Source organism: Diceros bicornis, chromosome 26, assembly GCF_020826845.1.
Source record: "Diceros bicornis minor isolate mBicDic1 chromosome 26, mDicBic1.mat.cur, whole genome shotgun sequence".
NCBI lineage: Eukaryota > Metazoa > Chordata > Mammalia > Perissodactyla > Rhinocerotidae > Diceros > Diceros bicornis.
Genome location: NC_080765.1, coordinates 8,102,158 through 8,120,721, shown reverse-complemented (window position 1 = coordinate 8,120,721; position 18,564 = coordinate 8,102,158). Strand labels below are relative to the sequence as shown.

At 38.8% G+C, this 18,564-nt stretch overlaps 1 protein-coding gene across 1 annotated transcript in view; it reads right to left on the bottom strand.

Moving 5' to 3' along the window:
• Positions 1 to 18,564, bottom strand: part of BAIAP2L1 (BAR/IMD domain containing adaptor protein 2 like 1) — a 103,794-nt gene that overhangs the window by 73,625 nt on the left and 11,605 nt on the right. Inside the window, exon 2 of the mRNA XM_058569283.1 lies at positions 2,940 to 3,015. Within this exon, the coding sequence (XP_058425266.1) occupies positions 2,940 to 3,015 (76 nt within the window). The remainder of the gene's footprint in view (positions 1 to 2,939; positions 3,016 to 18,564) is intronic.

Below are 18,564 nucleotides of genomic sequence, written 5' to 3'. Positions count from 1 at the left end.
AGATTTGTCCCTACTAGGAAATCTTACCAGCAGTACCCATCTTTGCAAGGCATTTAGGGTGACTCTTTATTTCAAGCTAGGAAATTCTCTTCTCACATGTGCTAAAAACCTGACTGACCCCTGGCTTGAATGGGCAAATGCAACAATTCCTATGAATGAATCCATTAACAGTGCCACTTTATTGGAAGTGGTTTGGGTCCCAACAAGATTTATCTCTGTCAGTGGTGGTTATCACTCTCCTTGGGGCTATGAATGCCTAGACGGCTGGCATACACGTGGGTAATGCATCTTAGGTATCTAACTGTGCCCCTAACTGTTCTAGAAAGGACCTACTAGGAGGCTTTCATGATACAGAATTCACTTCCTTTGGTAGGGCCCTAATTCCCTAGTTAGGAATAGATACAAATGGGAATATAAAAGAGACTTCTCCTTAACTCCTGAAGACATTGCAGATTCCATTGCTAAGACTATAGCTGCCCAACAAAAATCCTTAGACTCTCTGGCCAAAGTTGTTGTTGATAATAAAATAGACCTTAATTATCTTTTAGCTGAGTGAGGAGGTGTCTGTCCTATGGCCAACACCATCTGCTGTACCTGGATCAATACTCCTGGAGAAGTTGAAATTCAGTTACATAACATCACCGAGCAAGCCACTTAGTTTAAAAGGATGATTCCTTCAAAGGGTCTTTGACTCATTTGATTTCTTTGGTCTGGGTCTTGGGGACTGTGGGAGATCAGAATTTGCCACCCCAAAATGTGTCTTTGGCTTGATTACTTTTTTTTTTTTTTTTTTGTGAGGAGGACCAGCCCTGAGCTAACATCCAATGCCAATCCTCCTCTTTTTTGCTGAGGAAGACTGGCCCTGGGCTAACATCCATGCCCATCTTCCCCCACTTTATATGGGACGCCGCCACAGCATGGCCTAACAAGCGGTGCGTCGGTGCGCACCCGGGATCCGAACCGGCGAACCCCGGGCCGCCGCAGCGGAACGTGTGCACTTAACCGCTTGCGCCACCGGGCTGGCCCCTGGCTTGATTACTTTTTAAGAACAAAAGACTCAGGAAGAAACTTTGACCTTCCCTCTAACTGCCTAAAAGAATTTAAGATGGAAGTCTTGTTCAAGGAAGGAGATAATACTATAAGATAACTAGAGTATAATATAGACTAGGTGTGATAGGGAGGAACCTAGCAGGGGGCCATTTAATCAAACTCCTCTCCGTCATTGTCCCTGCAAGGCATAGTCAACATTTGTTTACCAAACATTTGCTTTTCCATCTCCATGTGAATTGTCTTCCTCCCCTTTGAAGTCCCAAATCACAACCCCCAACATTCTCCTTTGTCTTTAGCTAAAGATGGTATTGAAGGTGGTGGCTTTGGCCACTTTGGCGAGTTACTCAATTTTTCTGGGTTTCTCCCACGTATACATGTTATTAAATTTGTTTGATTTTCTCCTGTTATTCTGTCTCATGTCAATTTAATTCTTAGACCAGCCAGAAGAACCTAGAGGGCAGAGGTTCTCCCCTATTGAACAATGGCTCCAAATTACACTCCAAACATTGAGAATTATCCTGCTTATAGTCTCCCTGGTACATTGTATCCTCTCAAAAGCTTTACTTCCATGTTTGCAGCCACTGACCACCGGGGAAATGATCTCCCTAAGACTAGAATGTCAAAAAAGAAGTGAAGAAGATGGCCAACCTAAAGATTGTGAACCTGAAGCTGTGACTTGTGAGTGTCAGAGAAATTAAGCAAAAATATCATGCTTGTGAATATCACACAGAGGATCAGAAAAAGCCCTGAAAACTACAGAATGGTAGCTGAGAATGGCACTAATGTCTTAAATTTTGATCACATCTCTCAGACAAGCTGAGAGTCTGATCAAAAAGGGGAAATTGTTAAAGAGAAAACCACAGGCCCAAAATGGTGTCACTTGTGCTAAAGCCCATGATAACCAAGCCTAGATTTAATACCTACCCTAATTGCAGTTTTGACCTTCCCCAGAAAAGTAATCTTCATCAACCAGTCTGGAATTTTCTGGTCAGTACCAGTGAGATAATCTGTCATGTGGGCCCTCCCTTCTCCCCCAGAGGAAGAAGAGGCCATCTGAATGACAAAACCCTTCCCCCAAAAGAGAAGCTGTCCTGGCCCAATATAATCCTTTCTTTTCTTTTGCTAATAACCTCCTTGCCCCACCCACCTTCCTGTAAAAACCTTCCATTTTGTATAACTCCTCAGAGTATCTCTCTACTTGCTAGACAGGATGCTGCCTCATTCATGAATTATTGAATAAAGCCAATTAAGATCTTCAATTTTATTTGGCTGAAATTTTGTTTTTAACAAATGAAATCTCTTCAAACTAGCAACAACTCTGGTTCATAAGGAGATTCAAAAGCCAATGCTCAAGTTCATTTTAAATGAAGCACTCATTTTGAAGTAAGAATCTAAGTTCAACCTTTAATTTAGATGTTTTTTCATTCAGGCTAAAGATTTTATTTCTCATATTACTATCAAAAGTGATACAATCAAAGGTAAGAAACTCTTTTATATAAATAAAAGGAGAATAATTCCTATATGGCAGGACACTAACCTAAATACTTTAAGTACACATTTTCTATATGTTATTAGTTCACAAAGAATTTGGTTTAAAAACTAGAAAACATGTTTATGGCAATGATATAAAAGATTGAGCCATGTCAAAAAGCATGATTTAATAATTAAAATACATCACTTATAGCAGCCTATTCAATTTACTCATTTCAAATACACTAATATCCTATCATTGCAAAGTTCTGTAAGTTAAATTAATTGTAAAGTTCTACCAATTTAAAGATATTTTAAAAATTCAATATTAAACATTTAAAAATAATTAAGTGAACTATTTACTGAATGGCTTTTATATGTGCTCTATATTCATAAATTTAGAAAATAGAAAGACTTACCATTAACAGCTTTTTCATAATTTTTTCCTAGGTTTATTAAATTTCGTAGCCCAGGATTGAACTGTTCCACAACATTCTGACAAACAAACAAAACAAACAAATTAATAAAGTAAGCAAACGGGAGACCAAGTAATCTTTATATTTTGTCACTGCATAGCCTGGGATACCTATGTATGCTTGAGAGTACAGTCTACAAAGTCACGAATGTTTACTTAAAAATAATGAACAGCACATATTTCCTTACGGATGGAATGGGGTGCTTGCACTGGTAAGGCCTGCGTAACCCTGGCAGTTCTCCAGTTGCCCAAGGGTTGCCTAGAACCTGTTGTAAACGGAGCAAGTAGCAGACATGCCAGTCTCTACAAAGCATACCCTGAAGGAGCTGTGGGCCCAGAAGCTGATGCTCCCTTTTGGGTTTAAGTAGGTTAATGGCTATTATTATCGTGTAAAGAAACAGGTGTGCATAATCAGAACTTAATTATATGGCAGTGTTTTGGCTGTCAATCGAACAGAAATTTCCAAGAGATTTTGTTTCTACTATGTCTAATTACCAGGACAGGGTATGGGGATGGGTGCTGCTGATAGTTCTAGGACACAGGCCAGCCTGGAACCTTGTTTCTAGGTGGTCACTGGCATTTTTTCCCTAGTGATAAGTTTATTCATCTAACTATTTATGGCGTAACTACCGTATGCTAGGTCCTGTGCACACAGTAGTGGATGGGAAGACGTGTCCCCCTCATGGATTTCATGATGCCATATCTCTGCAGATGTCATGGTTTTCATTTTTAAAAGTGTCATTCCTATATCACCAGAAAGTGATAAACATAGAAACAAATGCTATGACAAGTATAAGACAGGCAATAAATTTAAAATATCCTAAATCTGAAGTACAGACAAGAAATCATTCCTATGGGGCTCTGATTTCTTGACTTAGAATACATGGTGACTAAATATATTTGTTCCACCTACAAACAACAATCTTCACAATATTAATCATTCCAGAGAGACCACTCAAGTCTCTCTATCCCCTCTCCCAAAATGTGTACCCTGTTTGTAAACAACCAGGCAACAAAAAGAATGAAAAATGACACAACATTCAAAGGGACAGATACTTGACACACATGCTCTTTGGGATAAAAAGGTTCTCCATGATAAGTTAATAGAGAGAATGTAATAACTTTTATTTTATCAAACAGTGATAAAGGCTTGTTATGGAAAACAACCCCAGCCTCAACCATTCCCCATCCCTGGCCTTACTCCCAAGAGCACTTTCAACTAAGTTTGTATTTATTACCATAGCTCTGAATAACAATCTTGATTTCTCAATTTTGGACAGTAACTACTGGCTTTCTACTACAGTAGATGAGGACTTAGCTCTCCACATCACACCAGTTTCCCTTCCCCAATCCTTCCTACATAATTAAATGGCAATTTCCTGGTAATTCAATAGTCAGGGTTTATTATGACTTTGTAAATACTGGTCTTTACAATGCAAGGAATGTACTAAGGATTATGTTTCCTTTCTTGGTACAGTCTTTTTTTGTTTCCCCTGGGATTAACGAATATCGCATTCCACCCCGACTGCCCCGAGGCTTAGTCTTCTATGTATCTAAAATTCTTCCACACGCTCCACCAGATCTAGCAGAAAACTATAATATTACTTTTCAAACATACAAAGTTGTCAGCTAATATTCCATTCCATTTTCCCCCCTGAACTTTCTCCAAGTACTCTTCGTCCTCAGTCTGGCTCTTGCTCAGTCTGGCCTGACTGTCCCTGCCACACTGTTGCCCTTGCGTGTCCTTTCTGGTCCCCTGTGGTAGAGGTCTCATTAACTGGACTCCACATCTTCCTCTTTCTTCATTCATTCCTATTTGCTGGAGATCATTCTCCAAGAATGATCTAAGAAATGATGCATTAGAGGTAAATCTGAATCCCCAAGTTTCTGAAATTATCTTTACCTTGACATTTGATTGTTATTTTGCTGGGTAGAATGTTATAGCTTGAAAGTGATTTTAAAGATATTGCTCCACTATCTTCATCCTTAATATTCAGTTTTGCTATTGAGAAGTCAGCAGTCATTTCTTCTTCCTTTGTATGTGGCTTTTTTTTTTTTTTTGGCTTGTTTATTTCTGGAAGCCTTCTCTTTATCCCTGTGTTCTCAAACTATATAATGGTCTGTTTCAGTGCAAGTACTTTATTCATTTACTTTACTAGGCACTCAACAGATCCTATCCACATAGAAAATTATGTCCTTCAGGTCTGAAAAATGTTGCTGTTTTGTTTCTGTTTCTTCATTCTTTCTGGAACTGTGATGAGAATTTCACACATTCTGGATTTATTCCCTAATCATTTTACCTTTTTTCTCTATTTTTCCACTTTTTGTTCTACATCTCTGACAGATATCCTCAACTTTACATTCCAAATCTTCTATTATGTTTTAAAAACTTTTGATATCATATTTTTAACTTGGGATCTTTCAAGTTTTTGGATTATTCCTTTTTAAAAGCATCCTGTTCTTGTTTTATTGATGCAATATCATCTCTTCCCTAAATAAATTAATTGTAGTTTTTTGGTATTTTCTTCCAGTTCTCCATATTTTCTCCTGATTATTTCTTCTCATTGCTTGGTATCTATCTGTCTTTTGTGTTGGAGGCTTTCCTCAAATGTCTGGTGATCCTTGATCGTCTGTTCATATTTAGGAATAAGGCCCTAAAACGCTGGCTGGAAGCTTGTGGGTGTGTATACGAGTGGTTTTTGACTAGTAGGCTTCATTCAGAGTGACTGGACAGCAAGTCAGCTGTAGAGAAACCCGCTACATGACAGTAACCAGGGCCACTGGGTTTCTCCAGAGAAGTTTCTAATTTCCTGTAGTTGGGTGGGGTGAGGGGGCAATCACCAGGTGGTTGGCTTTCCCATCTGGGAAGGGAGTTGAGAATCCCACAGTTTATTGAGCTGATTTTTACTGAATTCCCCTGTTTTCAGCTCTGAGCTTTACTCCCACCCACCCCTGGGTAGTGTTTCCAAGTCAAGAGCTTCTCTGATTCAATGTATCCTGAGATTAAATCTCCAGTCTGCCAGGCAGAGGGAGCTGCTGGCAGTAGTGGTGGTTGGGGTAACAAAGGGAACCTGGCAGTTTAAGCACCTTGCATAACTCCTTTTCTAGCTCCATGTCTCCCCTCCGTCCCTGCCTTCTGTGGGGCCTGCTCCTTAGCCTTTGGAGTTCTCTGGGGTGAATGGCTGAGTTCTCATCAGTACTTCTCATCAGTGGTAACTCCTCTTAAGACAGTTACCACTCCTCTGTCCATTTTCTATCACCTCAAATTTCTTCAGGCCTCTGGCAACTGATATTTCCGTTTTCAGGTCTCTACACCAAGGATTTACAGCTTTGTTGTTGTTGTTGTTGTTTTTAGTTCCTTTGCCATCATTTTAATGTATTCTTGAAAAAAAGAGAAGAAGAACACATGAGATCAATCTGCCATGCTTAACTGGAAGTCCACTCATCCTGTATTGGGATAACAGCCAGTCAGCTGTTTGAGCCTCATTCACAACCAGTAGCCATGAAGCCCCAAAGCCATGTTGACTCCCCCACTAGTCTCTCTGCAAGACAGTAAACCTCAGTAACTGATAACAGAGACCTGTAGCCACAGCTACTATTTCTATCATCTTTCCTCAATTCCCTTGTTTTGTTTTTAAGCTTTTTATTTTGAAATAGTTTAAGAGTCACAAGAAGTTGTAACAATTGTACAGAGAGTTCCCATAAATGCTTCCCTCAATGATAATTTATATAACCATAGCACATTATCAAAACCAGGAAACTGACATTTGTACACTATTAACTAAACTACAGATCTTATTTGGATTTATCAGTTTTTATATCATTCATTTCCAGGGGAGGGTGTGCATTGTTTCTATGAAATTTTATCACATGTATAGATTTGTATAACCATCACAATTATAATACAGAACTGTTCCATTAACACAAAGATCTCCCTCATGTTACCCCTTTATAGCCACATCCACCCCACCTAACTCCTGGCAACCACTGCTCTCAATCACCATAATTTTGCCATGTGAGGATGTTATATAAATGGAATTATACAGTATGTGACCTTTTGAAATTGGCTTTTTCACTCAGCACAATGCCCTTAAGAACCATCAAAGTTGCTGGGTGTATCAATAGTTTATTCCTTTTCTTTGCTAGTAGTATCCCATAGTATGAATGTATCACAGTTTATTCATTTACCTGTTGAACATTTGAGTTGTTGCCAGTTTTTGGCAATTACAAATAAACCTGATACAGACAATCATGTATAGGTTTTGCATGAACCTAAGTGATCATATCTCTAAAATAAATACCTGGGAATTCAATTACTGTTCACATGGTAGGTGTATGTTTAACTTTATAAGAAACTGCCAAACTATTTTCCAGAGTGGCTGTACCATTTTACATTCCCATCAGCAATGTATGAGATTTCAATAATTTATTAAAATCTAACAACTTATTCGAAAATGGTTACTTTCTAATAAAAAAATAAAATTTTTTTCTTCCAAATATCTCATTTAAAATTCCTATAGTAATCTTATGAGACCAAGTCTGGATGATAAGAATATAAGTTATAATATAAAAATAAAAGTATTTTTAAAATATCATTTAAAATTCTTGTAACACTCTTATGAGGCTGAGTCTGGATGGTAAGAATACAAGGAAACCAATGCAGAGCTAACTCTGTCCTCTAGCATATAAACGGTCATAAAAAGAAGCCCAAATCTGTGTTCTTTCTTAAGATTATTCTTAGTTCAGCTTATCCAAATAAGGGGAAAATATGATCTCTTGATATAATTCTTGAAACGTTTATTAAAATATCAAAAACAATGAATTAACAAGAACTTCCAAAGTTAACACCAAGCATATGCCACTATCTAAATGATTGTACTGGAAAATAAAGTTTAACTAAGACTTGAGACTACAACCAGCTTCAGAGAAAACAATACAAGAGTTTTTAAGCTGGAAAGTTCAACATATATTTCAATTCTTTATTGTTTAAGTTTAGCTACAGAAATTTTTCCCCCGGAAATTTTGGCCTCTTTGAACAGTGGAAAATCCTTTTCTACACTGGCTCTTGGCCATTAATCTAGTTCTTTTAGCTGAAGTACATGTATTTTTAAACCCAGGAACAAAAAAGCAGTGCTGCCTTTGTAGTCCACAATCTGTAAAATTTTATAGTAGCAATGGAAGTCCTGTGAATTGAATGAGTCCCACTTTTTTTTGGGGAGGACAGCAGGTGGGTCAAAGGTCATGCTTGTTAAGGTTTGTTAAGACCTGAATTGTTATAGAGCTTAAAATTTAGAGAATCACCAGTAGTAATGAACAAATCGATTTTAAGTTTGGCACTAAGAATAAAAGGTTTAAGATACCAAGTATAAAAACAAAATAAATTACAAAAGGTATTAACGGGCCAAGAAGCACTATTTTGTTACAATCAATAACAAAAACTTAGTATGTATTCCACCAGTTACTGCCTGGCAAGGAGGGTAAGTTATCAAACCAGTTTCTTTCAACCAGAGTGAGTTTTACTTCCATTCAGAGAAGAATATAGATAGTCTAGGCTAAAATAAAATGACTGGCAACACCACTGTTCTACCTGTGCTGAGTCTCATATGAAGGGGGGCTGGTTCTATCACAAAAGCTCAGCAGCATTGGGGAATTAGTGGTTAGCTATTCCAAATAAAATGATGAGGAATAGAACGCTCGGAACCTTCAGGCACTTCCCACCAGATTTCTAGCTGGTCTATCGCATGAATTTCCTTTGCCTCCTGTGAAGTTACAGGTCATAACTTTAAAACAAATTATACAACCTTATCATGGTTTTAACTTTCTCACCATTTAGATTTTTGTTTCATTTTCGAAAAATCATTACCTTTCCCAGTATGGAACTACAGACTATTAAGCAGAAATCAATACAATTAATTATGACTAGCCAGATAGTTAAACTGAGCTGACTCTACATTTCTAAGAACTGGTTTCTCTTTCCGTTTCTTTTTCCAGTTCTCTACATGACCAAGGACAAATTATTTGATATTTCAGGGGTTTATTTTTCTAAGTTAAAAAATGGGGGTAATATTTATACTGGAATAAGTTTTAAAAGTGGTTTAAGAATCTCTAAATAGTTTTATAACTTGATTCAGGTAATGTATGGCTCCTTGACATTTGATATTATTTTATTCTATACAATCTCATATAAATTAATCTAGCAATATCACAAATGCTTAAACCAATCAAGGCACATTCTAATTTCACATGACAAGAATATCTGTTAATAAGGGTTAAGTGTTTGAGAATATTTCTAGATAGACGTCATTTGTAGAAAAATCTCGCTTCTTCCTTCCTCGTGTTGTTAGAAGTTGCTGTTCCTAGACGAACATCATCAAAACTTGATTACGTCCCCTGCCTTAAGGGAAAGTATTAGTGAATAAATCTGGCAAAAAGGCAGCTGCTTGTGGGGCTAACAGATGGTCAGAAGAGTCATATTTTTCATACCCATCTTGAACGGGGAGCAGAAGCCAAGTAAAAGAAAATTAGACAACTGAGATGTTTTTTGTTTGAAGTATTAAGTCAGAGCAGAAATACTCGTATTCAAATATATAAACACATAAAAATGCTTCCCATCAGTCAAATGCGAACAATGTTTTGGCTCCTCTTCAGTCTGTATTATCTATCTATGCTACTAACATCGACCTGTATTGTGTATCAATTTGTATTATCTATAATTTGTAACACGCCATCCCAGTAGCAATGGGTCTTAGGGGGTGAGGGGACACAGCATGAAAAAAACTTTGGCCTTGAATCCTTGGGCAAATCACATCCCACATTGCTGAGCCTCAGTCTCCTCTATAAAATGGAAATAATAATAATTTCCACCTCATGAGGGTATGAGGATTCAATGAGATAATAACTAATATTTACAGAGCACTTATTATGTGCTCTTCAAAGCACTTGACACAGTGCATGCTGAATCAATCGCAGTAATTAATATTGCAAGACAAAAGCTCTAAAATACTACTCAACTCTTCAAATGTCTCCAGGTACCTCCATTTCCTCTCCGTAACATGAAAACAAATGATACTGGCACTTCTACCTCAAAGTGTCACGTCTGGATGAGAGAGACCATGAATACAAAACCCTCTAGAGAAGCGTGTGGTACAAAGGAAATCGAAGGTGTTATCATTATCTGCTTTATTCAGTTGAAAACATTTTATTCCTTTTTTCCATTTGAGATACATTTTGATGTTTATGGAGTGCTACTATGTTTCAGGCTCTATGACTAGCACTTTACATGGGTTTTTCTCATTAGATCCTAATACTGCGATTATTATCATCCCTATTTTACAAATGAGACACTAAAACTTTGAGATGTTAAATTCAAAAATTTTGCTGAAGTTTCCACAGGCAGCAAGCGCTGGAGTCAGGCCTTGGCAGCCTCTCTACTAACCTTTGCACTCATCCCTCAGGCCTCAGTACAAGTTCCTTGAAGTAAATTGTGTGAGACGAAAATGCTTTTATGATGGAGCACTATTTTAGTGTGAGAAATTATGGGAGTCTCTACAGTATTTTCCTTTTCTTTTTAGAAGCTTTCTTATAACTTACTCCTGATTTTTGATGAATATAATTAATCTTCTAATAATATCACAATATGGAGCAATTCTACCCAAGCAAATGAATATTTCTGACCTTCTCCTTTTCTTTCCCTTAAAAAAAAAGGGAAAGAAAAAGAAAACGAAGATTCCACAACTACTTGTAGTCCTCACAAGAATTAATAATGGTTAACACTGTTATATATTGATTTCCTTTGCTGAAAAAGAATTAAAACATTACAGAACTACATTACAAAACCACAGGATGCTTTAACCACCTCCTCCAAGTCTCACATCTCTTTTTTCCTCCCCAGAGGGACCTGCTAATTATGACTGCTGTTAACTTTCTAACTCATATTTTATACTTTTCCACACGTATATTTAGTCATGATTGATATATAATTTTGCTTTGTGCAATTAATAAAATAAATGGTATCATATAATACATTTCACTCACATTTTTTTTTTTCAGTGAGGAAGACTGGCCCTAAGCTAACGTCTGTTATCAATCTTCCTCTTTTTGCTTGAGGAAGATTGTCTCTGAGCTAACATCTGTGCCCATCCTCCTCTTATTTTTTCTGTGGGATGTCACCACAGCATGGCTTGACGAGCAGTATGTAGGTTCGCACCTGGGAGCCGAACCCGCGAACACCAGGCCTCTGAAGCAGAGCACTCGAACCTAACCACTATGCCACTGGACTGGCCCCTACATCTTACTTTTTTTATTCAGTATTATGCTTCTGAGCCCTGTCCACCTTGATATATATTGACTGAGTTTATCCCTATTTAACTTCTCTACAGTACCCCTTTGTAATGGTAAGTTGCATGTGTCTGCGTGGCTAGGCTGCAGTACCCAGTCAATTAAACACTAATTTAGGTGTTGTTCCAAATGAATTTTGTGGACATGGTTAACATATACGACCAGTTTAGTTTAAGTAAAAGAGATTACCATCAATAATCTCAGTGGGCTTCATTTAATGAGTTGAAAGGCTTTAAGAATAAAACTGAGGTTTCCCTGAGGAAGCTGATATTCTGCTCTCAGACTGCTGTGTCAGCTTCCAGTCTGCCAGCTTGCCCTACAGATTTCAGACTTCCCAGGCCCCCATAATCGCATAAACCAATTTCTTGATTTCCTCTACTGAGTGACATGTAGATGGCTTACAAGTTTTTGCTAATACTAACTATGTGGCAAGGGATTGTACATGTCTCCTTGTATACACAGGTGAGACTTTACCTAGAAATAGAATTGCTGGCCATATGATACCATTGCTGGGTATGATAGATCTTTCAATTTTTGTTGATGTCTTAATAGTTTATAACATGAAATTTTGGTTGTACATTTTTGTCTATCACCATATACATGTCTCCCTTTACCCCTTGTGCCCACCCCCCACCCCCTTTGCCCCTGTTAACCACAATACAGTTCTTTCTGACCATGTGTTGGTTTATATTCCACATATGAGTGAAACCATGCAGTGTTTGTCTTTCTCTTTCTGGCTTATTTCACTTAACATAATACCCTCCAGGTCGACCCATCCACGTTGTTGCAAATGGGACAATTTTGTCTTTTTTATGGCTGAGTAGTATTCCATTGTATATATCTATATACCACATTTTCTTGATCCAATCATCAGTCGAGGGACACTTAGGTTGCTTCCGCTTCTTGGCTATAGTGAATAATGCTGCAATGAACATAGGGGTACATAAGCCTCTTTGGATTGTTGATTTCAGGTTCATTGGATATTTCCCAGTAGTGGGATAGCTGGATCATAGGGTATTCTATTTTTAATTTTTGGAGGAATCTCCATACTGTTTTCTATAGAGGCTGCACCAGTTTGCATTCCCACCAGCTGTGTATGAGGGTTTCCATTTCCCCACATCCTCTCCAACATTTGTTGTTTTTTGTCTTGGTGATTATAGCCATTCTAACGGGTGTAAGGTGATATCTAAGTGTTGTTTTGATTTGCATTTCCCTGATGATTAGTGATGTTGAACACCTTTTCATATGCCTATTGGCCATCTGTATATCTTCTTTGGAGAAGTGTCTGTTCATTTCCTCTGCCCATTTTTTGATCGGGTTGTTTGTTTTTCTGTTGTTCAGTTGTGTGAGTTCTTTATATATTATGGAGATTAATCCCTTGTCAGATATATGTTTTGCAAATATTTTCTCCCAGCTGGTGGGTTGTCTATTCATTTTGATCCCGGTTTCATTTGTCTTGTAGAAGCTCTTTAATCTGATGAAGTCCCACTTGTTTATTTTTTCTTTAGTTTCCCTAGTCTGACTAGGCATGGCATCTGAAAAGATTCCCTTATGACCAATGTCAACTAGTGTCTTGCCTATATTTTCTTCTATGAGTTTTATAGTTTCAGGTCTCAACTTCAGGTCTTTGATCCATTTTGAGTTAATTTTTGCAAAGGGCGATAGCAGATGGTCCACTTTCATTCTTATGCATGTGGCTGTCCAGTTTTCCCAACACCATTTATTGAAGAGACTTTCTTTTCTCCATTGTATGTTCTTAGCTCCTTTGTCGAAAATTAGCTGACCGTATATGTGTGGTTTTATTTCTGGGCTTTCAATTCTGTTCCATTGATCTGTGTGTCTGTTTTTGTACCAGTACCATGCTGTTTTGATTACCACTGCTTTGTAGTATGTTTTGAAATCAGGAATTGCGGTGCCTCCAGCTTTGTTCTTTTTTCTTAGGATTGCTTTAGCTATTTGGGGTCTTTTGTTGCCCCAAATGAATTTTAGTATTCTTTTTTCTATTTCCATGAAGAATGTAATTGGGATTCTGATTGGGATTGCGTTGAATCTGTAGATTGCTTTAGGTAATACAGACATTTTAACTATGTTTATTCTTCCAATCCATGTGCATGGGATATCTTTCCATTTCTTTATGTCATTATATGATAGATCTTTCAATTTTGTTAGATACTGCCAAATACTTTGGAGAACGCAGCTGCAGCAATTTGTGCTCCCACAACCACTGTATGAAAGTACTGTTTTACCACACTCTCACCACTACACCAAGTAGTGTTGTAGTAGATACTTTTTGCCTATCTGATAAATAAAAAACAATACTTTTTTTAAGTACCATAAACTGTTTCCCTTCTCAGCATTAAAAAAGTACACATGATTGGAAACATCTAAGCAGGGGAAGAGAAACAATGAAAGGTGGTTTACTAGTATATTATAATGGTTTTATCCTCAGTTCTCACGTCTATCATAGATTAATGTCATCAGTGATTTTTGTCCTTTTAACAACAGGGTAGGAGGAGGCACCAAAAGCCTGAATATTTCCTGCAAACAAGTAGATTTGGGCTGTGGCCGCCCCTCCCAAGCACCCAATCACTGTGCTCCAGGCACAATGGCCTCTGGGATATTCTCTGAACAGGCCAAATCCATTCCTACCACAGGGATTTTGTACTTACTTTCCTGCGTCAAGGCTCTTCTCCTGGATACCCATCCACCTGGGTCTCAGCTCCAAACATCTCAGAGACACCTTCTTCAACCCTTCTCCTCCCATGGATGGTAGCACCTCCAGCCTCCCCCTCTCCAGCTCTGTTCCTTGCTTCTCCAAAAGGCTTGTCACTACCTCACATGGAATAACCTATCTGTTTACTCTGTCTCCTTAGTAGGAACTGCATGTAAATTAAAGCCAAGGACCACTGTACCTCCAGCCCCAATCACAGTGCCTCCAGCCCCAATCACAGTGCCTGGACCATCTAATGCCCAAAGTGTACTCCAGCAGCAGCAGTTTTTGAATTTTTTTATTATTATCTAAGAGATGTATTTGTTCATGGGTGAATCAGCTGTGTGATGTGCCTTCAGCTCATCTGAACACACTACCAGAGACACAATGACCCAGTGGGCCAATTAGCCATGAAAATAGGGAGTGAGGTAATGGGGCCACTGCTTGCAACTTCATTAGCTCAAAGTAACAGCTCCAACCGAGGGTTGAAAGAGCAGCAAGCCTCTTCCCTCTACCTACTAAGTCATAATAGGCTTATAAAATCTGAAAATGCCAGGGCTTTCCTTGTTCATTTTGCTTCCCAATCCTATGTTTTTCCAAAAGTTGATACTTAAATTATTTTTTAAGTATTAGGCAGTAATGTGGCTCTTCAAAAAATACCTTGTTGGAAATAACCCAAATGTCCATCAACTGGTGAACAGAAGAACAAATGTGGTACATCCATAAATGGAATATTATTCAGCCATTAAGAGGAACAAAGTACTAATACATGCTACAACATGGATGAAATCCATTATGCTAAGTGAAGGAAGCCAGTCACAAAAGACCATATATTATATGATTCCATTTATATGAAATATAGAAAAGACAAATCTATCAAGACTGAAAATATAGCGATTGCCTGGGATTGGGGGTGAGAAGGAGAAATGACAGCAAATGGGCACAAAGTACTTTTTTTCGGATGATGGAAATGTTACAAAATGGGACTGTGGTGATGGTTGCACAATTCTGTAAATTTACTAAAAAATCACTGAATTGTACACTTAAAAGCATGGAATTTTATAATTTATAAATTACACCTCAATAAAGCTATTTAAAAAAAGAAATAAAAACAGCAACAACAAAAACCCTTGAAAACACCAATGCATAAAGATACATGCACCCCTGTGTTTATTGCAGCATTATTCACATTAGCCAAGACTTGGAAGCAACCTAAGTGCCCATTAAGGGACGAATGGATAAAGAAGATGTGGTATATATACACAATGGAATACTACTCAGCCATAAGAAACGATGAAATCCAGCCATTTGTGACAACATGGATGGACATTGAGAGTATTATGCAAAGTGAAATAAGTCAGAGGGAGAAGGTCAAATACCGTATGATTTCCCTCATTCAGTAGTAGATAATAACAACAACAAACAAACACATAGAGACAGAGATTGGATTGGTGGTTACCAGCGGGGAAGGGGGGAGGAAGGGGGGAGGAAGGAGGGCGAAAGGGATAATTCGGCACGTGTGTGTGGTGATGGGTTGTATTAGTATTTAAGTGGTGAACATGATGTAATCTATGCAGAAATAGAAGTACAATGATGTACACCTGAAATTTATACAATGTTATAAACCAATGTTACTGCAATAAACAAAAAATTAAAACAACAACAACAACAACAAAAAACGCTTGACTTTTCTTAAAATTCCAGGCTGCTAAGGATTCAGGCTTTAAATCCTCAATGCTACGGAATGCCACAAGCTCTGTGTCTTTGCTCATTCTTTGGTTGTTTCTAACCAGCCTGCCCACAGAAGAGCCAGACGTATTGAGATGCAGGTCATCCACTGTCCTTTGTAAACACTGGTTCAGGACCAGCTGGAAAACTGCTACTGGTCTGCAGAGCGTTTATGCCCATGTAGCTGTTTGTAGCAACCTCCCCTCCTAGGGTGAAAATCAATTAGATACATTAGTAGAAAAAGATAACCCGGCTATTTTGAGACAAATCTCCTGCTGGATTAGCAGTCTTCTTTCCAGCTATGATTGGAGAAGGAGTTTGGCAAATGTTTCTCTAGGCAAAAAATTCTTACTGTGTCTTTCTATAAGAATAGTTTCATAGAAAATCTCAGCCAACAGAGCAAACTCTCTGTGAAACTTTCACTATGATTCAAACGTTGTTTTGCCTTCGTTCTTCCTTTACTTTCTTCATTCATAATCCAGGCTTTGGTTTATAAAGAATTATTTCTGCAAAAGTGGTGCTTCAGAGTGCAAAGGGCATTCTAGAAATGAAACCATGAAGCCCACAGGGTTACATGGCTCCATCCCTCACAACACAAATTGAGTACAAGAAGCCACTGGGCCAGCAAAGCACAGGGCCACCTCTTTGGGCTTAGCCTTTCCTAGAAGAATGTTCCCAGAGAGTTCTGAGAGCACTTCAGATCCCCAGCTCCTTAAGAATCAACCAAGTGATGAGAACACCAGTGTAATAATCATCCAGAAAGGTATATATTGCTACCTATTAACACACATTACTAGAAGCAATCACATCTTCACGACCTTCTATTTCACTGTTTAAACAAACAGATTTCTGTGACAAACTCTACTTTCCCTATTCACTACTCACTTAGGCAGCAAGAATCATTCTGAAGCAAAAGCACAATTAAGGAAAACAAAAAGGTCCCAATACACTGGTGGGAGAAAGTAAGAAGTGTGTTCTATAGCTGTTCAAACCTTTTGGATGAAATTATCAAATCTGTCTAGAAAATTAAGTCCAAGAGCTATCCCACCCAGTAAAGTAGCGTAAGAATCTAAGTTTTCAATTTTTGTTTTTTTAAAAATTGTGGAGGGAGAACCCTGTTACAAGCAATCTGAGTTGATAACCATCTGATAAAGTAATTTGAAAAAAAAAATAATGGTCTGAATCCAGTTCAACACTAGAAAGTTTCATTCTATTTTAAACAGACAAAAGTTTTATATTTGTCTGTGGGTAGAATCATTTGAAACCACTCACTGTTCCTTGTAGTTTAAGTGTAGGTGATTATTCTGGGTTCAAGGTTCAGCGGATGCTTTAACTCCCTCTCTTGGCAATGCCAAGAAAGCTTTCAATTAGCACGCTATCAGACTTTGTAACAATGTCTGGCCCACACCGGCCTCCATTGGACAGAGAATTTGGGGACCCTGCCCCAGAATTCAAGCAACTTTTGGACACTGAAGTTCAGAGGGAGTAGTCCCTATGAAATTGAAGTAAAAACCACTTCTTGAAATTCCAACTATGATAATAGCAGTATCCATTTTTGCTTGGTTTGTAGAGGAACATGTTCATGTTTGAAAGAACGGAAGTAAAATCATTTCTATAGCTACAGTACTAGGATGATCAGTACATAACACAACTTTCAAAATGTGCCTGTTTTCTGGTATTTTCCTGTGTGTGTGTGTGTGTGTGTGTGTGTGTGTGTCAGAGAGAGAGAGAGAGGAAGGGAGGGAGAGGGAGGGGGAGGGAGAGGAGGGAGGGAGAGAGAGGGAGGGAGAGGGAGGGGGAGGAAGAGGGAGGGGGAGGGGAGGGAGGGGGAGGGGAGGGAGAGGGAGAGGGAGGGAGGAGGAGAGGGAGAGAGAGGGAGTGGGAGGGGGAGGGAAGTAGAGGTAGGAAGAGGGAGGGGGAGAGGGAGGAGGAGGAGGGAGAGGGAGAAGGAGGGAGAGAGAGGGAGGGAGGGGGAGGGAGGGAGAGAGAGGGAGGGGAGGGAGAGGGAGGGGGAGGGAGGGGGAGGGGGAGGGAAAGGGAGAAGGAGGGAGGAGGAGGGAGGGGGAGGGGGGACGGAGGGAAAGAGGAGGAGAGAGGGAGAGATCGATCATGGCAAGTACTAGATAACATGTGGGGCTGGCCCAGTGGCCTGGTGGTTGGGTTTGGCATGCTCCACTTCAATGGTCCAGGTTCGCAGGTTCGGATCCTGGGCGCGGACCTACACCACTCATCGCCGGTGCTGTGGCAGTGACCCACATACAAAATGGAGGAATATCGGCACAGATGTTAGCTCAAGGTGAATCTTCAAGCAAAATGAGGAAGACTGGCAACAGATGTTAGCTCAGGGCAAATCTTCCTCAAAAAAAAACAAAACAAACGTATATTTATGTTTCATTCCACTAACTCTGTGAAGTCCTGTTCACATTTGGGCCTTTGAAACAACTATACATTTGTTCATTCTTTACTACATACCTACAGTGAGCCCAGCCTTATGCTGGATGTAGAGAACACAAAGGTGAATGAGGAAAGGGCTCCAGCCCTTGAAAATGCATGGTCTAATAGAAAGATAGATATGAAAAAATACCAAGGCAATCCAGATTGACATGGCAAAAATAAGAAATGCAAACATCTTTAATATTACTTAGAAATATATAACTTTATCACAGATCAATGGCATATATTAAGGAAACAGTAATTGATTAGTTACTGGGTTTTAAATAGCTGTCAACAGATGTAAACCTAGAAGGCCACAGAGTGCATTACACCATTTGGTTAAGTGTTCTTTCCTGCCTCA